Consider the following 23486-nt stretch of genomic DNA (forward strand, 5'->3'; position numbering starts at 1 on the left):
TTACAGTAAAGAAAGGAGCCAGAGCATAAGTTGGTATACGTGCAATATGTAGGAGCACATTCACATTGTGGCTACTTCACAGACAAAACCCAAGAAAAAGCTAAATGAGCAAATACCCTGCAGTAAATAAATAGTAATAGTACATGTAAATATCATAGGGTACTGTTTAGTGTTAGCTAAGTACTCTATGTTATTTACATGTACTATTACTATTAACTTAGTTACATATTTAGGTTTTGTCTGTGAAATGGCCACAGTGTGAACATGTTCTTACACATTGCACCATTGCACGTATACCAACTTATGTTCCAGCTCATTTCTTTAGTTTTGCTGTAGTTTCTTATACCTATCATCAAGCATAGCTTCCTATGGGCAAGTGTTTGAAGAGTAAGGCCTGGGTCCCGCTCTGACCTTATCTACATTGAGGTTGACTGACACATAGTGAGGTTTTAATACTAGAGATTGGATAGGACCGTCTTGATTGGGTACACCTTGTCGCGGTTGGATGGCTTTTACGTGTTTTTGGTCAAAATCGTGTTAACTAAGTACCCTATGTTATAACTTGTACTATTCCTATTTACTTACTACTGGGTATATGTTCATTTTGTTTGTTTTTTTCTTGTGTTTTTGTCTATGAAATGCCCAGAGTGTTAACGACCTCCTCCACATTGCACATATACCAGCTTATACTCTGGCTAATTTTTTGGGTTTTGCCGTAGTCTCTTGGCCTCCTTTTGAGCTAAGTATTTCATCTATATAGCTTCCCATGGAAAGGTGTCTGAACAATCGATCCCCGGTCCTGCCCTGCCCTTATCTTCCTTGGGGTGGGCTGACACAAGGTGAGCTTTTAATATTAGAGATTGGATGGGACCATCTCAATTGGGTTCACCTTGTCATGGCCGGATGGCTTTGATGCTTTTGTGAGCCCTCGCGGGCAAGGTCCTTGCTCCTCCTGTACCAGTCGCCGTCACGTTTTGTTCAAGATTATTGTAATTGTTTTTGCTATGTATACCCTTTTTTCACATGTAAAGCGCTATGGAATAAATGGCGCTATAATAATAATAAATAATAATAATAATAATAATAATAACTAAGTACCCTATGTTATTTTCTTGTACTATTACTATATACTTATTTACTTACTACAGGGTATATGCTCATTTTGATTTTTTTTCTTGGGTTTTATCACCAACAGATTACTCTTATCCTAACAGGTGTGTGTTTTTTGCTTTTGCTTATAAATTATTATTATATGACCTTTTTTAACATATTAAAGAGGTTGTCCACTACTTTAAAACGTAACTTTAATAGCCCCCACGGGTTGTGAAAAATAAAACGATCTACACTCTCCTACCAGATCGGGGTCGCTCCTCCGTATTCAGTGCTGTGTACCCCACCGGCCGCTGGTTGACAGCAACTTTCATATTTTAGATTTCTCCCACCACTTTGGGCCCATTACCTATTCCTAATACAGTGGTGGACTGCCCCTTCAATGTAATATTTAATTGGTAAAAGAGTTGTTTTTTTTCTTGTAATATTTTAACATGCAGATGATAGGTAACCATAATGAAGACGTAGAGGAGCAGCTCCTAAAACTTTAAGAATTCATATAGGGATTTTTGTCTCTTGGGCCAAAAAGTGAACACCACCGTGAGATTTAGAATAGTTTTCAAAAAAATTATTTTCCTTCCAATGTAAAACACAATCCAATGAAGATACAAAGATCTTTTCTAATAGTTGTGATATAGGACATCTCTTTCATTGAAGATCGTGAAATTCTTCTCTCCTTTGCCTTTACAGAAAGACCCAACAACACAGTGTCTCCAGACACACCATTCATAGGAGACACGGCAACGATTACGTGCAGCTTCATCGATGCATCCACTGTTTCCTGGTTCCACAACTCCGTTAACATTTCTAATAATCCAAGGTATTCCACTAACTTCACTAAACAAGGACTCGTAACTTTATGTGAGCTGAAGATAAAGAATCTTCAAGATTCTGATAAAGGTGAGTACAACCAGCAGCTTACAGGTGTGACCAGCATTACCTTTTTGCAAATTTGGTTACAAACTTGATATCTGACAATAAAAATTTACACAATATTGCAGCAAGTTGATAAAGCCGTTAAAACGCTAAAGAGCTGAAATACATATTGCAACCACTCTGTGGTCATACGGAGACACATATAAACACCTCCCAACAGAGTATCACAAAGCTGCTAAACTTGCACCTCTTAGCATATGTTTCATATAAGTATCTGTATTACCTTGGCACAAACAAAACTTGCTTCATCAGAATTGCAGGATTTTCTGCTGAAAAACACAATTTGGGTAAGTCAAAAAGAAGAAACTTCAGACTTCCTCCGCAGATTACTTCTTATTCCTACTTGACAACTTTGTAGAGTACCCCTGGAATTGCAGAAGCACCTGATATTTTGTCATGTCCCCTTTTCATGCCCCTACCATTTGGCTGACAAATGCAGGTTTCAGGAGACTTTCTCATCACCAGGAAGATTTGTCAGCTTCCTGGGGAGTATTTTGGGTAGCATCCTGGACATTCTGGGATAATTAGATCCTCTGATAGAGGAGAAAATGTAAAAGACTTTGGTGCCCTGTAGCAGAAAACACAATGACGTCACTGCATTGCAACAACTCCGCCGACCCCCTCTCTGTATGCAGTGAAGAAAATGACTCCATGGCGTGGAGTGGCACATAGATGGTAATATTACTTTTGTTGCGTGTACTCAGGGACATCAGTACTTTTTAAGTGGGCATTAATACTTTCTAAAGGAGGAAAACAAGAGACATTATTTATTGCAAGGGGACACTCAGGAGGGGTAATTTTTAGTGGGAAATGAAGTTGTGACACTGAGTCACTTCTCACGGACAAGCCATGAGTTGGGATAGTCAAGGAGTCTGAGGTCAAAAGCCAGAAACAGAGGGAAGGGACAAAGGAGTAGTCAGGTAACGGTCTGAGGTCAAAATACCAGGAGGATAGCGGATCAGAGCAAAGGGTTTAAATAGATGGATGGTCAGAAGGAGGTCCAAGGTCAGGAAATGAAAGAACATCAAGCAAAACACTAGGCACAGAGAAAACCAACCATACTTAGCTGAAGCTACAGTACAGACCAAAAATTTGGACACACCTTCTCATTTAAAGATTTTTCTGTATTTTCATGACTATGAAAAATGTACATTCACACTGAAGGCATCAAAACTATGAATTAACGCATGTGGAATTATATACTTAACAAAAAAGTGTGAAACAACTGAAAATATGTCTTAAATTCTAGGTTCTTCGAAGTAGCCATCCTTTGCTTTGATGACTGCTTTGCACACTCTTAGCATTCTCTTGATGAGCTTCAAGAGGTAGTCACTGGAAATGGTTTTCACTTCACAGGTGTGCCCTGTCAGGTTTAATAAGTGGGATTTCTTGCCTTATAAATGGGGTTGGGACCATCAGTTGTGTTGTGCAGAAGTCTGGTGGATACACAGCTGATAGTCCTACTGAATAGACTGTTAGAATTTGTATTATGGCAAGAAAAAAAGCAGCTAAGCAAAGAAAAATTAGTGGCCATCATTACTTTAAGAAATGAAGGTCAGTCAGTGCGAAAAATTGGGAAAACTTTGAAAGTGTCACCAAGTGCAGTTGCAAAAACCATCAAGCGCTACAAAGAAACTGGCTCACATGAGGACCGTCCCAGAAAAGGAAGACCAAGAATCACCTCTGCTTCTGAGGATAAGTTTATTCGAGTCTCCAGCCTCAGAAATCGCAGGTTAACAGCAGCTCAGATTAGAGACCAGGTCAATGCCACACAGAGTTCTAGCAGCAGACACATCTCTTCAACAACTGTTAAGAGGAGACTTTGTGCAGCAGGCCTTCATGGTAAAATAGCTGCTAGGAAACCACTGCTAAGGACAGGCAACAAGCAGAAGAGACTTTTTTGGGCGAAAGAACACAAGGAATGGACATTAGACCAGTGGAAATCTGTGTTTTGGCTGATGAGTCCAAATTTGAGATCTTTGGTTCCAACCACCGTGTCTTTGTGCGATGCAGAAAAGGTGAACGGATGGACTCTACATGCCTGGTTCCCACCGTGAAGCATGGAGGACGATGTGTGATGGTGTGGGGGTGCTTTCGGGTGACACTGTTGGGGATTTATTCAAAATTGAAGGCATACTGAACCAGCATGGCTACCACAGCATCTTGCAGCGGCATGCTATTCCATCCGGTTTGCCTTTAGTTGGACCATCATTTATTTTTCAACAGGACAATGACCCCAAACACACCTCCAGGCTGTGTAAGGGCTATTTGACCAAGAAGGAGAGTGATGGGGTGCTGAGCCAGATGACCTGGCCTCCACAGTCACCAGACCTGAACCCAATCAAGATGGTGTGGGGTGAGCTGGACCGCAGAGTGAAGGTAAAAGGGCAAACAAGTGCTAAGCATCTCTGGGAACTCCTTCAAGATTGTTGGAAGACCATTTCCGGTGACTACCTCTTGAAGCTCATCAAGAGAATGCCAAGAGTGTGCAAAGCAGTCATCAAAGCAAAAGGTGGCTACTTTGAAGAACCTAGAATATAAGACATATTTTCAGTTGTTTCACACTTTTTTGTTAAGTATATAATTCCACATGTGTTAATTCATAGTTTTGATGCCTTCAGTGTGAATGTACAATTTTCATAGTCATGAAAATACAGAAAAATCTTTAAATGAGAAGGTGTGTCCAAACTTTTGGTCTGTACTGTACGTCTAACCGAGGTCTGGGACTAACAGCCCAGCTGAGTAATTGGTCAATCACCTGGGATCAAAAACATGTGGATACAGCCAGCACCTCCCAGTCTCAGATTGGACTGTCGAGCTGTCAATCAAAACACCGACAGCTCAGCACACCCCTGCAAAAGACTCCATACTGAACTGTCAATCAAAGTACTGACAGCTTCAGCACGCCCCTGTACCAGATTGGACGGGTGGGCGGTCAGTAACTGCATCCCAGACACAGTGAGGGGTGGAACCGTGACAGAAGTGCAATTTTTGCCTTGTCCATGGTGCTGACGTCCAATGTTATACCACTTATTGTACAGTCAATTTATTACTGCTTATGTTCCTTTTTCTTTACCATTATCCATCAGTGCTCAGTAATTTCTCTTTTAAACCCCTATAGGTACTTATACCTGTTCTTCTACTGTAAATGGGACAACACAAAACACAGACACCGTTCTCAGTATTTCCAATGTTAACATTAATACATCAAGTGACTTTGATACCTTCTGTGATAACTCTAACTGGACTATTTATTGCTGCTGTGACAACTTTACCCTGTTTAATGTGACATGGCAGATTGATGGTGCCACAGGTAAGTTACAATCTACGTCAAATGTTGGGTCACTTTGCAAATCTACATTTAGCGTGTTATCTTTTCCCATTAATGTCTAAAGCTAAATTCAGAATTCGGCAGGTTTGCTGTTTCCGAAGATCAGTTCATTGTGAGAAATTAGGAGTCGATATGGATAGAGTTCAGCTGTTACTGTAGATCAGATCTGACAACAGGAAACAAATAAACTGCTGTCTGTTTTCAAGGGCAACCAGACGCATTTTGAAATTAACAGATTAATTAATTTTAACGGAAAATATATTTAAAGAGTAGCTAAACTGTTTATCTTTATTTAAATATTGACCAGTCTTTGCAAAGGAATAATATTCTCCATCAACTTGTCTTAATTCCTTTTTTTCCCCAAAACTCAATACCGAAAGGGCTGTTTCAGCAGCCTTGTTCATGCACTTAGAGTAGCTGTTTTGAACTGCAGGTCTAATAGATATCTGTACTCATGTGTGTCAGCTCCTCTGCTCCTCTCCACCATGCTCAGACAGTTTGTAAATAGTGTCTGAGGTTGGGAACAGAAGCAGAAAAGCTGACACACAGGAGTACTAACTGCAGTTTAAAATAGCTATTCTAAGTACATGAACAAGGCAGTTAAAATGACACTTTCAGAGTCTAGTTTGGGAGAAAATGGAAGAAGAAAAGGTAATGTAGTATATCACAAATATTCATAACTTTGCAAATGCTGATCAATATTTAAAAACAAAAAATTACTTACTGTTTAATGTATATATATATATATATATATATATATATATATATATATATATATATATACAGTACAGACCAAAAGTTTGGACACACCTTCTCATTTAAAGATTTTTCTGTATTTTCATGACTATGAAAATTGTACATTCACACTGAAGGCATCAAAACTATGAATTAACACATGTGGAATTATATACTTAACAAAAAAGTGTGAAACAACTGAAAATATGTCTTATATTCTAGGTTCTTCAAAGTAGCCACCTTTTGCTTTGATGACTGCTTTGCACACTCTTGGCATTCTCTTGATGAGCTTCAAGAGGTAGTCACCGGAAATGGTCTTCCAACAATCTTGAAGGAGTTCCCAGAGATGCTTAGCACTTGTTTGCCCTTTTGCCTTCACTCTGCGGTCCAGCTCACCCCAAACCATTTCGATTGGGTTCAGGTCTGGTGACTGTGGAGGCCAGGTCATCTGGCTCAGCACCCCATCACTCTCCTTCTTGGTCAAATAGCCCTTACACAGCCTGGAGGTGTGTTTGGGGTCATTGTCCTGTTGAAGAATAAATGGTGGTCCAACTAAACGCAAACCGGATGGAATAGCATGCCGCTGCAAGATGCTGTGGTAGCCCTGCTGGTTCAGTATGCCTTCAATTTTGAATAAATCCCCAACAGTGTCACCAGCAAAGCACCCCCACACCATCACACCTCCTCCTCCATGCTTCACGGTGGGAACCAGGCATGTAGAGTACATCCGTTCACCTTTTCTGCGTCGCACAAAGACACGATGGTTGGAACCAAAGATCTCAAATTTGGACTCATCAGACCAAAGCATAGATTTCCACTGGTCTAATGTCCATTCCTTGTGTTCTTTAGCCAAAACAAGACTCTTCTGCTTGTTGCCTGTCCTTAGCAGTGGTTTCCTAGCAGCTATTTTACCATGAAGGCCTGCTGCACAAAGTCTCCTCTTAACAGTTGTTGAAGAGATGTGTCTGCTGCTAGAACTCTGTGTGGCATTGACCTGGTCTCTAATCTGAGCTGCTGTTAACCTGCGATTTCTGAGGCTGGTGACTCGGATAAACTTATCCTAAGAAGCAGAGGTGACTCTTGGTCTTCCTTTCCTGGGGCGGTCCTCATGTGAGCCAGTTTCTTTGTAGCGCTTGATGGTTTTTGCAACTGCACTTGGGGACACTTTCAAAGTTTGCCCAATTTTTCGGACTGACTGACCTTCATTTCTTAAAGTAATGATGGCCACTCGTTTTTCTTTACTTAGCTGCTTTTTTCTTGCGATAATACAAATTCTAACAGTCTATTCAGTAGGACCATCAGCTGTGTATCCACCAGACTTCTGCACAACACAACTGATGGGACCAACCCCATTTATAACGCAAGAAATCCCACTTATTAAACCTGACAGGGCACACCTGTGAAGTGAAAACCATTTCCGATGACTACCTTTTGAAGCTCATCAAGAGAATGCCAATAGTGTGCAAAGCAGTCATCAAAGCAAAAGGTGGCTACTTTGAAGAACCTAGAATATAAGACATATTTTCAGTTGTTTCACACTTTTTTGTTAAGTATATAATTCCACATGTGTTAATTCATAGTTTTGATGCCTTCATGTCACGCTGTCTCTGTGTACTGGAGGTAGGGGGCCTAAGCTGACCCTAAGCTGGGGCCCTGACTAATCCCTCTACCTGGAGGTACTGTTAAAGGTACAGAGGTCCAGGCCGCCAGCGTAACCCCTACCTCCTGAGGATCCCTGCACCTAAGTAATCTAGTCCTGAGAAGGACCCCTGATCACAACAAAAGGGGACAGGTAATAATATGCCCACACTCAGTACTTAGACGAACGAGACAGTACAAGGGTAAAACCAAAACCACCTTGCATACAAAAACTACACAACTACAACAGAGGGAACACCAACGGGAAAGGAGATAAATGATAAAGCGAGGAAGGGAAAAAACACTCCAAATACACTTAGCTCTGAAACTCCAAATACAACGATCCGCTCTGTTAGTCTGCATGAAAAGCTTTCACCGACACTTCCCTAACAGACCGGCAGGCATTTGAAGGAGTCCCACTACAGCAGCATTGATTGCAGCTGGGCGAGGCTGGACCTCGTCTAGCACAGAGAGAGAGAGAGTTAACTCCTTCACTGCCGAAAAACACAAAGCACCAAAAACTCAGCTGCGAGAAGTCAGGCTGTGTAATCGTGACGATCTTCGTGGCGACACACCCGTGACAGTACCCCCCCTTCTACGAGGGGCCTCCGGACCCTCAGGGCCAGGTTTATCCGGGTGAGTCGTGTGGAAGGCCCGAACTAATCGGTCTGCGTTAATATCCGACGCAGGAACCCACATCCTCTCCTCAGGACCATACCCCTTCCAATGAACCAGGTACTGAAGGGACCGGCGATTAAAGCGTGAATCGATGACCCTCGATACCTGGAACTCCAAGTTACCATTGACCACCACTGGAGGGGGAGGTAAAGGTGACGGTACCACCGGCGCCACATACCTCTTAAGCAACGATCTGTGGAACACGTTGTGAATTTTAAACGTAGGGGGGAGGTCAAGACGGAATGCCACCGGATTAATTATAGAACTGATCCTGTACGGCCCGATGAACCTGGGACCCAGTTTCCAGGAGGGGACCTTAAGTTTTATATTCCTGGTAGACAACCATACCCGATCGTTCACACTTAGGTCCGGACCAGACACTCTCCTCCTATCAGCCATATGTTTGTATCGGTTCCCCATAGTATTCAGATTCTTCAGCACCCCTCTCCATACTGAAGCGAGTGATGAGGAAAATCATTCCTCCTCAGGAACCCCCGAAGAGCCCCCCCTACTGAAAGTACAAAACTGGGGGTGAAATCCATATGCCCCAAAAAACGGGGACTTACCAGTGGACTCACTCCGCCTATTATTAAGAGCAAACTCTGCCAGAGGTAAGAAAGAAGCCCAGTCCTCCTGGTTCTCTGACACAAAACACCGGAGATATGTCTCCAAGCTCTGGTTCATACGTTCCGTCTGACCATTGGTCTGAGGATGAAAAGCCGATGAGAACGATAAATGCATCCCCCGCCGTGTACAAAACGCCTTCCAGAATTTGGACACAAACTGAGACCCCCGATCTGACACCACCTCGGAGGGTACCCCGTGAAGCCTCACAATCTCCCCAATGAACACCTGCGCAAGAGTTTTAGCATTAGGAAAAGCAGGAAGAGTGATAAAATGTGCCATCTTGCTGAACCTGTCCACTACAACGAGTATGACCGTTTTACCCGAAGACTGAGGGAGGTCCGTAATAAAGTCCATAGACAGATGAGTCCAAGGACGCTCCGGGATCTTCAAAGGTAAGAGGGCCCCAGACGGACGGGTATGTGAGGTCTTAGAGCGCGCACAAACCCCACAGGACGCGACAAAAGTTACCACCTCCTTATGTAAGTTAGGCCACCAAAACCGACGCGAGAGGAGATCCACAGTTGCTTTACTCCCCGGGTGTCCTGCAAAAACTGAGTTATGGTGTGCCTCGATCACCTTTTGTCGCAACTGATCTGGAACAAACAGTCTCCCCGGAGGTCCAACAGGGGCGTCCCCCTGAGCCTCCAATACCTCCTCCTCAAGCTCAGAGCATACTGCCGAAACCACCACCCCCTCCTGAAGGATAGGAATCGGGTCGTCCGTATTCCCGGCCCCAGGGAAACTACGAGATAAGGCATCCGCCTTTACATTTTTTGACCCAGGACGATATGTAACGACAAAATTAAACTTGGTAAAAAACAATGACCACCTAGCTTGTCTGGGATTCAGACGTTTCGCGGACTCCAGATATAGCAGGTTCTTGTCATCGGTGATGACGGTGACCGGATGGACTGCCCCCTCTAAAAAATGGCGCCACTCATCAAAAGCTAACTTAATGGCCAAGAGTTCCCTATTGCCGACATCGTAATTCCTCTCAGCGGACGACAATTTTTTAGAGAAAAAGGCGCACGGATGCCACTTACCAGGGGACGAACCTTGTGACAATACTGCTCCCACCCCTACCTCGGAAGTGTCTACCTCTACAATGAATGGCTGTGACGCATCAGGTTGAATGAGTATGGGTGCCGAGGCAAAACATTTTTTCAAGGAGGAGAATGCTTGACAAGCCTTGTCAGACCACCTAGAAAAATCCGTCCCCTTTTTAGTCATGTCTGTGAGAGGCTTAACCATGGACGAGAAATTACGAATGAACTTCCGGTAATAATTAGCAAACCCCAGGAAACGTTGTAGTGCCTTAAGATTCTCTGGCCGATCCCACTCAAGAACTGCCCGCACTTTCCCAGGGTCCATACGAAAACCGGACGCTGAAACCAGGAAGCCTAAAAACTGGAGTTCCTGTACGGCAAACACACACTTTTCCCATTTGGCATACAGTTTATTATCCCGCAAGATCTGTAACACCTGCCTAACGTGCTCCTGATGAGACACCAGATCCGGCGAGTAAATTAAGATATCATCCAGATATATGACAACAAACTGTCCCACCAGGCGGCGAAAAATGTCATTAACAAAGTGTTGGAACACCGCCGGGGCATTAGTCAGACCGAATGGCATGACAAGGTTCTCATAATGCCCCTCCGGAGTGTTAAACGCCGTCTTCCACTCATCCCCCTCCTTCATCCTAATCAGATTGTACGCCCCCCTGAGATCCAACTTAGAGAACCATTTGGCGCCCACGATCTGATTAAAGAGATCGGGAATAAGTGGGAGCGGATACGGATCTCGGACCGTAATCCGATTAAGTTCACGGAAATCCAGGCAAGGGCGTAGGCCTCCATCTTTCTTCTTAACAAAGAAGAACCCCGCGGCCACCGGTGAAGATGAAGGTCTAATATGCCCCTTAGCCAGACTTTCTGAAATATAATCCTTCATGGCCTGCCTCTCAGGACCAGAAAGGTTATACAACCTAGCTTTAGGTAACTTGGCCTCAGGGAGCAGTTTTACAGAACAGTCATACTCGCGATGAGGAGGTAGTTCCTGACACCCTTTCTCCGAGAATACATCCTCAAAGTCTGCCAGAAATGGAGGTAAGACCCTAGGAGTAACCGCACCGATGACCGTATTCATGCAGTTTTTATTACAGAATTTACTCTATTGGCTTATCTCTCTGGATTGCCAATTAATAACCGGGTTATGCTTAGTTAACCAAGGAAGACCCAACACTATAGGAGTGGGAAGACCCTCCAACACGTAGCAAGACAACAGTTCTTTATGTATCGCCCCCACTTGAAGTTTTACGTTATGCACAGCTTGCAAAAAACTTCCCTGACCGAGAGGCCTGGTATCGATCGAGAATATGGGGATGGGTTTAGCCAACTCACTCAATCGCATACCTTGAACCCTGGCAAACCGAGCGTCCACCAGATTAGCCCCGGCCCCACTATCCAGAAGAACAGATATCCTCTCAGTTCTCGTACCCACCACCACCTCCGCCGGTACGAGAAACTGAGACGAACCTAGGGACGAAATACCTACTCCCAGATTGCCGTCCACCACACAACCTGGGATCAACAGTTTTCCGACGACTCTTCACTCTGCAAGGGACGGGATTAGAGATGAGCGTTGTTCTACTCGAACTGTTCGCCAATCTCAAATTCGAGCTGTTTTGGGCGGTGTTCGAGCCGTTCGGCGAACACGAACAATTTGAGAAAAATTCGGCTGTTCGAGGTTATGTTCGATAACTGTTCGTGCACCAAAATCATAACTGGATTTTTTCTCAGTAATGATGAAAATTAATGTTAATACGCAGTTTGAGTGTACAGCGGGGTGGGGGGAGGGGCAGGGGATGGATCTCTGCAGGAACAATGAAGATCTCCATTTTTTTTTCTCTTTCCCGCATTTACAGTGGGGAGGTGCAATCTGTCAGCCTATCAGCAGCGCACACACGGAGCGAAGTGCTTTTTTTCACACAAGCAAGGGCATGTGTCATTGGCAGTGTATGTCACATGTCCTTGCCCTATAAGACCAAGCCATTTTCCCCGTCGCCACCATTTTCTCACTGCTGCAGCTGCGTGTTAGACGGCACCGCTGTTGCTGTGTGCGCTATACCTTGTTAATTTCAAGCCAATTTTCGCACAAATATACAGATAGCTTGGGAGTAGGGAATAGTTGTGATTGCAGTCCTTTTAAGGACTAGGTTACAGCATTTCCTACGACTTTTATCAGGGAGGTCTGTGCTCTTAAATAGATAGGTTGTGGGAGTAAAGACTAATTGTAATTGGAGTCCTTTTCAGGACTAGGTTACATGAGTTCCTATCAGTTTTTGCCAGGCAGGTCTGTGCCAGTGCTGTGCAAGTTTTTTTCACAGCATTTGGCTGAATCTAGCAAAGCTAATCCTTTTTGGCCTATTGCAGAGTGTGTTAGTCAGTGGAGTAGCCTATCTGTGTTGCAAGATATACCACCTGTGTATAGAATACCAATTTTTTTACTGCACCTAGTGAAGTAAAATCTTTTGGGCATAGCATCATTCTATTAGTCCATCTATACTGACCTCCATCAGGTTGCAAATTAAAACTAATTTTTATCTGCATCTACAGTACCTCTGAAAAAATATTTGGGCTTCTAGCAGTGTGTGGGACTTGTTCTATTAGTCCATCTATACTGACCTCCATCAGGTTGCAAACTGAATATATTTTTTTCTGCATCTACCTCTGAAAAAATATTGGGCTTCTAGCTGTGTGTGGGTCTTGTTCTATTAATCCATCTATACTGACCTCCATCAGGTTGCAAACTGAATATAATTTTTTTCTGCATCTAGCTCTGAAAAAATATTTAGCCTTCTAGTAGTGTGTCGGACTTTCTCTATTAGTCCATCTATACTGACCTCCATCAGGTTGCAAATTAAAACTAATTTTTATCTGCATCTACAGTACCTCTGAAAAAATATTTGGGCTTCTAGCAGTGTGTGGGACTTGTTCTATTAGTCCATCTATACTGACCTCCATCAGGTTGCAAACTGAATATATTTTTTTCTGCATCTACCTCTGAAAAAATATTGGGCTTCTAGCTGTGTGTGGGTCTTGTTCTATTAATCCATCTATACTGACCTCCATCAGGTTGCAAACTGAATATAATTTTTTTCTGCATCTAGCTCTGAAAAAATATTTAGCCTTCTAGTAGTGTGTCGGACTTTCTCTATTAGTCCATCTATACTGACCTCCATCAGGTTGCAAATTAAAACTAATTTTTATCTGCATCTACAGTACCTCTGAAAAAATATTTGGGCTTCTAGCAGTGTGTGGGACTTGTTCTATTAGTCCATCTATACTGACCTCCATCAGGTTGCAAACTGAATATATTTTTTTCTGCATCTACCTCTGAAAAAATATTTGGCCTTCTAGTAGTGTGTCGGACTTTCTCTATTAGTCCATCTATACTGACCTCCATCAGGTTGCAAATTAAAACTAATTTTTATCTGCATCTACAGTACCTCTGAAAAAATATTTGGGCTTCTAGTAGTGTGTCGGACTTTCTCTATTAGTCCATCTATACTGACCTCCATCAGGTTGCAAACTGAATATAATTTTTTTCTGCATCTAGCTCTGAAAAAATATTTGGCCTTCTAGTAGTGTGTCGGACTTTCTCTATTAGTCCATCTATACTGACCTCCATCAGGTTGCAAATTAAAACTAATTTTTATCTGCATCTACAGTACCTCTGAAAAAATATTTGGGCTTCTAGCAGTGTGTGGGACTTGTTCTATTAGTCCATCTATACTGACCTCCATCAGGTTGCAAACTGAATATATTTTTTTCTGCATCTACCTCTGAAAAAATATTGGGCTTCTAGCTGTGTGTGGGTCTTGTTCTATTAATCCATCTATACTGACCTCCATCAGGTTGCAAACTGAATATATTTTTTTCTGCATCTACCTCTGAAAAAATATTTGGCCTTCTAGTAGTGTGTCGGACTTTCTCTATTAGTCCATCTATACTGACCTCCATCAGGTTGCAAATTAAAACTAATTTTTATCTGCATCTACAGTACCTCTGAAAAAATATTTGGGCTTCTAGCAGTGTGTGGGACTTGTTCTATTAGTCCATCTAATACTGACCTTCATCAGGTTGCAAACTGAATATATTTTTTTCTGCATCTACCTCTGAAAAAATATTGGGCTTCTAGCTGTGTGTAGGTCTTGTTCTATTAATCCATCTATACTGACCTCCATCAGGTTGCAAACTGAATATATTTTTTTCTGCATCTACCTCTGAAAAAATATTTGGCCTTCTAGTAGTGTGTCGGACTTTCTCTATTAGTCCATCTATACTGACCTCCATCAGGTTGCAAATTAAAACTAATTTTTATCTGCATCTACAGTACCTCTGAAAAAATATTTGGGCTTCTAGCAGTGTGTGGGACTTGTTCTATTAGTCCATCTATACTGACCTCCATCAGGTTGCAAACTGAATATAGTTTTTTCTGCATCTACCTCTGAAAAAATATTGGGCTTCTAGCTGTGTGTGGGTCTTGTTCTATTAATCCATCTATACTGACCTCCATCAGGTTGCAAACTGAATATATTTTTTTCTGCATCTACCTCTGAAAAAATATTTGGCCTTCTAGTAGTGTGTCGGACTTTCTCTATTAGTCCATCTATACTGACCTCCATCAGGTTGCAAATTAAAACTAACTTTTATCTGCATCTACAGTACCTCTGAAAAAATATTTGGGCTTCTAGCTGTGTGTGGGACTTGTTGTATTAGTCCATCTATACTGACCTCCATCAGGTTGCAAACTGAATATATTTTTTTCTGCATCTACCTCTGAAAAAATATTTGGCCTTCTAGTAGTGTATTGTACTTTCTCTATTAGTCCATCTATACTGACCTCCATCAGGTTGCAAATTAAAAATAATTTTTATCTGCATCTACAGTACCTCTGAAAAAATATTTGGGCTTCTAGCTGTGTGCGGGACTTGTTCTATTAGTCCATCTATACTGACCTCCATCAGGTTGCAAACTGAATATATTTTTTTCTGCATCTACCTCTGAAAAAATATTTGGCCTTCTAGTAGTGTGTCGGACTTTCTCTATTAGTCCATCTATACTGACCTCCATCAGGTTGCAAATTCAAAATAATTTTTTTCTGCATCTAACCCAGCCAATAGTTTTGGCCTAATACCACAGTTTGGCCACTCAGCTCTGCTCGGTTACCATCCATTGTTTTTTTGTGCAAACAACTCCAGAGTTGTGAATTAGTTAACCACCAAAATGAGTGGAAAAAGGCCTGCTGCTGGTGGAAAGGGGAATAGGCGTGTTGGGAAGGGGAAAAAAGGTTGTGTCCGTGGGGTAGGTGTTAAAGCAACAGTAACATCTGCAGAAGAAAGACCATCTTCCAGCCAAACTAAAATGTCTACTTCTTTTAGCGGACAATGTGATAAGATCCCTTTCTTACGGCCACGCCAATCGCTACAAATTCCAGATGAGGCACAAAAACAGCAGGTGCTTCAACGGATATCAAGTGCTCCTTTAAGTGGGCTCTCCTCCACATCAACTTCAACATCACAAATACTCCAGTCCTCAAAGGTGTCACCCAAATCGCACTTGCTTCCTCACAGCTCCCAAATCTCCAGCTGCCCGTCTGAGTATGAGGTAGAACAGATGGTTGAGTCTGCAGAGCTGTTTACTCATACTATAGCCTGGGAATCAGAGGTCGACTCCAGCGCTTCTGTGAATCCAGACGAGGAAATGATCTGCACTGATGCCCAGAATCTTTATGAGTCGGATCCAGGACCAGACGCAGAAGGTTCTGACCATAATGTAGACCCTCATTCCCAAACTGTAACTCCTGTTGGTGGAGACAATGAGGAAGACGATGATAAGACTCAAATACCTGATTGGAGCGACAACTTTAGTTTTTTGTCAGGGCAGGAACAGGTTGGCTCTGAGGACGACGGGTGTGATAACGCACAGGGTGATGATGATGAGGTCGGAGATCCCACTTACTGTCAACCCACAGTCAGCCAAGAGATGAGGTCAGCAGAGGAGGTGGAGGAAGATGCTAGTGACGACGAGGTCAGGTTGCGCCTTCCTGGACAGAGACGTAGTACTGGAAGCACGTCAACAACTGCATCCTCAAACACAACTCTGCCTCTCACCACAAGTCGTGGTGGCTCTTCAGGTCGCATGGGTGCTAAGCCTTGCATAGCCTGGGCATTTTTTCAGATCGATAAAGATGACCCAACTCGTGTTATCTGTAACATTTGTCAGTAAAAGCTAAGTAGAGGCCAAAAAATACATAGTTTGAGTACTTCATGCATGAACCGGCACATGGACATGAAGCATAAGTTGCAGTGGGAAGCTCAGTGTGCTACAATGTGGCCTAGCCGGCCGGGCCAACCACCGTCTGCCATATCTTGTGCATCCGCGGCCTCTTCATCCTCTGTGACTGGGGGGACAGCAGTCACACCTGTTTTGGGGCGCAGACCTGCCACCTCTTTACCCGCAACAGCCAGCGTGATTGGCAGGTCATCATTTTCTTTTGAGGTGGTAACACCAGCTGGTGTTGAGCGCTGTCCGACATCGATAGCACCACCTTTGGATGAAGGCAACCTAACATGTCCGCCTGCATCTTCCTCACAGACCGGCAGTTTGCCGGGGACACCCTTATCAACCCCGTCTAAGCACAATAGCCAGCCCTCGGTCCCTCAGATGTGGACAAGTAAAAGACCATTTCCTCCTAGCCATGAGAAAGCTAAGAGGTTGAATTTCACCATCTGCAAGCTCTTGGCTACAGAAATGCTGCCTTTCCGCCTGGTGGACACAGAGGATTTTCGAGACCTTATGTCCGTCGCAGTGCCCCAGTACCAGATGCCCAGTCGGCACTACTTCTCAAAGAAAGGTGTGCCTGCGCTCCACCAGCATGTCGCACACAACATCACCGCTTCTTTGAGAAACTCTGTGTGTGACAGGGTGCATTTCACCACAGACACTTGGACGAGTAGGCATGGACAGGGGCGTTACATGTCGCTGACTGGGCACTGGGTAACTATGGTGACAGCAGGACAAGGGGCTGCTGTCCAAGTCTTGCCGTCCCCACGAGTTGTGCGTCAATCCTCTTTATGTCAAAGTTCCTCCACTGCTTCTGCCTCCTCAACCTCCTCTCGGTCTTCCACCTGCACCCAAAGCCTGTCTGGTCATGCCACAAGCTTTCTAACTGCGCAGAAGGGATCCTGCACACCTCCTTACTATGCTGGCAGTAGGGCTCAACGTCATCAGGCGGTTTTTACATTGAAATGTCTGGGAAATGTGAGTCACACAGCTGAGGAGTTGTGGTCAGCTCTGGAGAACCAATTTCATGAATGGTTGTCTCCACTGGACCTGAAACCAGGGAAGGCCGTGTGCGACAATGCTGCAAACCTGGGTGCGGCCCTTCGCCGGGGCAATGTCACACACGTGCCTTGTATGGCTCACGTGTTGAACCTGGTTGTCCAGCAATTTTTAGCCCACTATCCCAGACTAGATGGCCTTCTGCAGAGGGCACGGTCGCTGTGTGCTCACTTCCGCCGTTCGCATCCCGCAGCTCAGCGACTTACATCTCTACAGAAGTCGTTGAGCCTGCCACTTCACCGGCTAAAATGCGATGTGCCTACCCGGTGGAATTCAACTCTGCACATGTTGCAGCGACTGTGGCAGCACCGACAAGCCCTGGTGCAATACGTTCTGACGTATAGCCTGGGCCAACGAGATTCAGAGGTGGGGCAAATCACGCTGGAGGAGTGGTCTCAGATCAGGGACCTATGCACCCTTCTGCACAGTTTTGAAATGGCGACGAAGATGTTTAGTGCTGACGATGCCATTATCAGCATGACTATTCCGGTGATTTACATGCTGGAGCACATGTTAAACAGAATTCGGAGTCAGGTGGTGGCACAAGAGGAGGTGGAGGAAGTAGAGGAGGAGGAGTTGTATGCGGAAGGGCTAACATCTGCAAGGTCCAGAAGGTCGGCAGCACCAAGGCGGCAGGCATGTGAGGGTGGGGGAGATGGTTTTACCAGGGCGCATGGTAGCAGCCAAACTAGTGAGGAAGGTGCAGGAGCCCAGGAAGAAGTGGAGGACGAACTGATGGAAGACTCATCAGATGAGGGAGACCTTGATCACATTTCTGTTGTGCGAGGTTGAGGGGAGAGGACAGAGGAAGGAAGCATGATTGTTACCTCGCCACCAACACAACAGGGACTTGGTGCTCCTGGATGCGCAACACACATGAGTGCCTTCTTGCTGCACTACCTGCAACATGACCCTCGAATTGTGAGAATTAGAAATAATCCTGACTACTGGGTTGCCACACTGTTAGATCCCCGGTACAAAAGTAAATTTGCAGAAATTATTCCTGCCATAGAAAGGGATGCACGCATGCAGGAGTATCAGCAGAGACTGTTGCAGAATCTTACATGTGCTTTTCCACAAAATACCAGTGGTGCACGTAGTGAATCTCACAGTTCCAACTTGCCAACCGTGGGACCGTCAAGTGTTCAGCACTCAAACCGTAACAGAACCACAGTATCTGCTGGTAACATCAATTTTGCGGAATCATTTCACCACTTTTTTAGCCCATCCTTTGCAAGGCCACAGGAGACAAGAAGTCTGACACATAGTCAACGCCTAGAGACGATGGTACAGGAGTATCTCCAAGTAAACATTGAAGCCACGACTGTGTCACTGGACCCTTGCTCTTTTTGGGCTTCCAATCTGGATAAATGGCCGGAGCTAGCCACTTACGCCTTGGAGATCTTGTCATGCCCCGCAGCCAGCGTTCTGTCTGAACGTGTGTTCAGCGCTGCTGGTGGTGTGCTGACAGATAAGCGCACGCGGCTCTCCACTGATAATGTAGACAGACTCACGTTCATAAAGATGAACAAATCATGGATCCGAAACGACTTTTCTACCCCTGTGTCATCCTGGGGAGAGTAAAAGCTTGATGATTGGTTAAAATCACCTCACCAACCGTTTTAAGCTTTCAAATTACTAATCATGTTTATCTGTATCTTGACTGGAAAATAATTTGGGCTTTGTAGCAGTGTGCAGCACTGATCCTATTAGGCCATCTATAATAAGCTCCACCAGATTTAAAATTAAAAATAATTTTTAGCTGCATCTAGCCCGGAAAATAATTTTGGGGCTCCGAGATGCGCAAGACACATAAGTGCCTTCTTGCTGCACTACCTGCAGCATGACCCTCATATTGTCAGAATTCGAAGTAATCATGACTACTGGGTTGCCACACTCTTAGATCCCCCAAACTTTTCGATCAACCTTTTCATTTTAATAAAGACCAAAAAAATGGTCATTTTTGAAATTATAAGCATTAGCAGGTTGTTAGAAACTGAAATCAAACAGTTTTCAACTCAAAACTTTATTCTAGGTGATGTTACATTTTCACATAGGACCCCTTGTTCGAAAGGAGCTTCTGAACTCTCTCGTCCATTGAATTTGTCAGGTTTTGGATGGTTTCTGCTTCAATTGTTTTGCATGAGGGCAGAATACCCTCCCAGAGCTGTTGCTTAGATGTGAACTGCCTCCCGCCATCATAGACACTCCTTTTAATGATGCTCCAAAGGTTCTGAATGGGGTAGAGGTCAGGGGAGCATGGGGGTCACACCATAAGTTTGTCCCCTTTTATGCCCATATCAGCCAGAGATGCAGATGTTTTATGTGCAGCATGAGATGGTGCATTATCATGCAGAAAAATGATCTTGCTGTGAAATACACGGTTCTTCTTCTTGAACCATGGCAGGAAAATCCACATACATTATGGAGTTCATCTTTAGCGCCTTCAGGGATCCTAAAGGGGCCGACAATCTCTCTCCCCATGATTCCAGCCCAAAACATTACTCCACCTCCTCCTTGTTGGCGCTGTAGCCGTGTTTGCGTGGGGTGTCCATCAACCAGCCATCCTCCACTCCATCCATCTGGACCATCGAGCGCTGCACGGCACTCATCCGTGAACAAAACAGTTTTGAAATCAGTCTTCATGTAATGTTTGGCCCACTGGAGCCGTTTCTGCTTGTGTGAAGTGGATAGAGGAGGTCGACAGGATGGCGTATGCACAGCTGCAAACCTCTGAAGGACCCTGCATCTTGTTGTTCGGGGGACGTTGGAGGCACAAGCAGCTTCAAAAACTTGTCTGCTGCTATGACAAGGCTTTTTTGCCGCTGCTCTTTCAACCTGACGTAATTGCCTGTAGGAAAGAGTCCTCAATTTGCCCTTATCAGCACGCACACGTGTGTACTGTGAATCAGCTACATACTTCTTGATTGCCAAGACACTTCATCCTGATCATCGCACAATGTTGATTGTAGTCATGCCTTGACCTAAACACTCCACAATTTGTTGCTTCTCAGCAGCCGACACATCCTTTTTCTTTCCCATTTTGGCAGAAAATGTAGGCTGCTTAATAATGTGAGACAGCCTTCTTAAGTAGTCTTGCCTTTCATTGGACACACCTGCCAAACTAATTAGCACAGGTGTCTGCAATTGCTTACAGTGATATAAAGAGCCCTGACACACATCACCATCAATGAGTTTAACTGACAAACAAACAAATTCTTCCCTTATCACTCCTAAACACTTTTTGCATAATAATTTGGAACGCGGTGTACATGTGCTTTTCCACAAAACACCAGCGGTTCACGTAGTGAATCTTACAGTTCTAACTTGCCAACCGTGGTCTGTATGGAATTGTTCAATAAAGGGCCCAAAATTAAGATAACATAGATGGGAGGGGTCTCTATGAATAGGAATTCCTAAGTATTTGATACCCTGTGAGGGCCAGGCAAAGGGAAAGTTGGACTGGATGGAATCCTATATGGATTTGGGGAGGGAGACATCGAGGGCCTCAGACTTCGCTGCATTGATTTTAAAATTTTACCATGTAACAAAGTGATCTATTTCAGCCATAACAGCAGGGATGGATATATGTGATTGAGTGATATATACTAGGACATCATCAGCAAATAGAGAGCACTTGTACTCGGTGCCTCCCACCTCAATCCACCTAATATTGGGGTTATGGCGAATTGATGAGAGCAGGTGCTCCGTCACTAGGATGTATAAGAGAGGGGACAGAGGACATCCCTGCCTTGTCCCATTGGTGATTGTGAAAGGTGATGAAAATGTTCTGACGCACCCCCTGGGCCTTGGGACACCCGGAGCCGGACCCTTTTTGGTGGATGCTGGTGGTTGTAGTCTTCGTGGCGGCGACCCGGTTCCGTGGCTCAGGGCGGTCAAACCAGTGGCGGAACTATTTATGTGGTTTTGATGTTTAAATGTCCGGGAGGAGTATAGCCTCAGGGCAGTGTATGCGGAGGATGGGGGTGATGGTGCAGGGCAGCAGCAGTAACGACACGGAGTCAGTGATGCAGTTCAGGGCCTTTACTCACAGTTCTTATTATCCAGACCACGTCTGCAGGTAACGGCTGCCCACGTCGTACTGTGCTCACCAGGTGAGGGGCTCAGACAACTCCCAGATAACTTTGGAGCACTTCACAGGACCCCCTTTGTGTGTCCTTTGTCTGGCCTTTCTTACCAACACTTCTGTCCGGCTGCCTCGGGCCTCCTCTTGGTAAACTTGGCGCCAGTTTCCCTGACCCTATGTGGTGCCTTCCTAGCGGGTGTAGCGAGGGGCTGCGCCACATAAAATGTCAGAGCCTCCGGTTTCTAGCTGAGGGTCGTTTCCTGCCTCCACTAGTTCGGGGACCGGTCTCCCCCTTTGGCCTGACCCCTCCACGCAGGTGGATTCGGGCGTGCGGTGGCGACTCGCCCGTCCGCACCCCTGGGATCCCTTCATTCCTCGTTCCTGGAGCCTTCTCCGCTCCTCTTCCTTCCTTCTCCCTCTTCCAGGCCTGGGCCTCTGTTACTAGGCCCGCCTCCGGAGCAGAGCTCATGCAGAGCCCCTGCTCCCTGCCACTTCTGCTCAGACTTCTCTGCACTGAACTAAGATGGTGCCCACCTTTTATACTCCCTTCTCAATGCACCCAGGAACTGCTTCCTCCCTGCTCCTGCACTACAGGGTTCCCCTTCCTCAGTGTTCCCTCCCCCCACTCCAGCCAGGGACAGGGACTGTCGTGCCCATCTCAGGGGCATATTGGTCGCCCTGCCCCACGGCAATGTGGTGTAATGCATGCAGGTGTCGGGTCCTGATCCACACTCCATCCTTACCTGAGAGTGAGATATCACACCTCTGGGTGAGGTGCAATACGTCTGTAGCAACCGAGCCCTCAGGGTGCTACAGTTCCATTTATCTTCAGCCTAGGTGACGTATTGCGATACAGGGCCGTGATTTTGGCTATAAAAGGGTCCCCTAGACCCCTACCCCAAGCTTTTTAAGAGAATCATATATGGCGTGCCAGGAGACTCTATGGAATGCTTTCTCAGCATCCAGCGAGAGTATCTAATTACAAATTTTTAACTGCATCTAGCCCAGGAAATACTTTGTGCCTAGTAGCAGTGTCTGCTAGTCAGCGGATTATCCCGGCTGTTAAGCAAGCTACACCACCTGTAGTTTAGACACTTAATTTTTTCAAAGGAAATGCTTCGGGACCATGGGATACTCAGTGAAGAGCATCAGGAGGCACCCCAAGGCATAGGGGCTGGGACTGGCAGTAGGATGCCTTGCGGTGGACAGCCGAGCTCGATCCTTATAAAAGCTTTTTAACTGCAGCAGCTTTAGTGGACGCTACTGGAGCTGGAATTACGCGGCTGCTGGCATGAGACTTGCCCTCCAATAGATCCTTGTAAATGGATTTAAAGTGTATTCATTCAAATTAGAGAGACAATTTAAATTAAAAAGCTTAGAGCTGCCTCCACCACAGGGGGGCTCGCTCGACCCACCAGCGGACAGGCACCAGTATTGGGAGAGGGGGGCTGGCCATCAGGGTTCACCGCGGCTCTGGCACAAACCCGGCGACACGGAGGTGGCACGGGCAGGAGCGGACTGGCCGTGTCGGCTTCTCACTTTTTGGATTTTAGAAGGGCATGACATGCCTATATCTGTGTCTCCCCCTCCTTTTACTCCTCCACCTCTTTTATTTTCGCATGACTATATGTACTTGTCACTTTTCCATGTGTTAGTTGTGTCTTCTGAGCAGTTTGTCAGCTTTTGGACACCTTTGAAGGTGTTTTCTATGTGTTTCTATGTGTTTTTGTTTGCCTGCCATTGGTTTTAACGGTGTTCGAAGGTGTTCGACGAACAGTTCGACGAACAGTTCGGCGAACACACGGGTGTTCGACGAACCGAACCGAACTCGAACACTACGGGGGTGGCTCAACACTAGACGGGATGGACACCCCCCAATAAAATGTCCCTTTCTCCCGCAGAAGAAACATCTTCTTGTCTTATGGCGCACCACCGG

General features: G+C 45.0%; 1 protein-coding gene across 1 annotated transcript in view; it reads left to right on the forward strand.

The window, feature by feature from the left end:
- The window catches only part of LOC141258482 (adhesion G protein-coupled receptor F5-like), a 108481-nt gene that overhangs the window by 15356 nt on the left and 69639 nt on the right, over positions 1-23486 (forward strand). The window contains exons 5-6 of the mRNA XM_073673475.1: positions 1801-2010; positions 5168-5359. Coding sequence (XP_073529576.1) covers positions 1801-2010; positions 5168-5359 — 402 coding nt within the window. The remainder of the gene's footprint in view (positions 1-1800; positions 2011-5167; positions 5360-23486) is intronic.

Source organism: Phyllobates terribilis, unplaced genomic scaffold, assembly GCF_046119375.1.
Source record: "Phyllobates terribilis strain yellow unplaced genomic scaffold, ASM4611937v1 Scaffold_3__8_contigs__length_932513732, whole genome shotgun sequence".
In the NCBI taxonomy this organism is placed as follows: Eukaryota; Metazoa; Chordata; class Amphibia; order Anura; family Dendrobatidae; genus Phyllobates; species Phyllobates terribilis.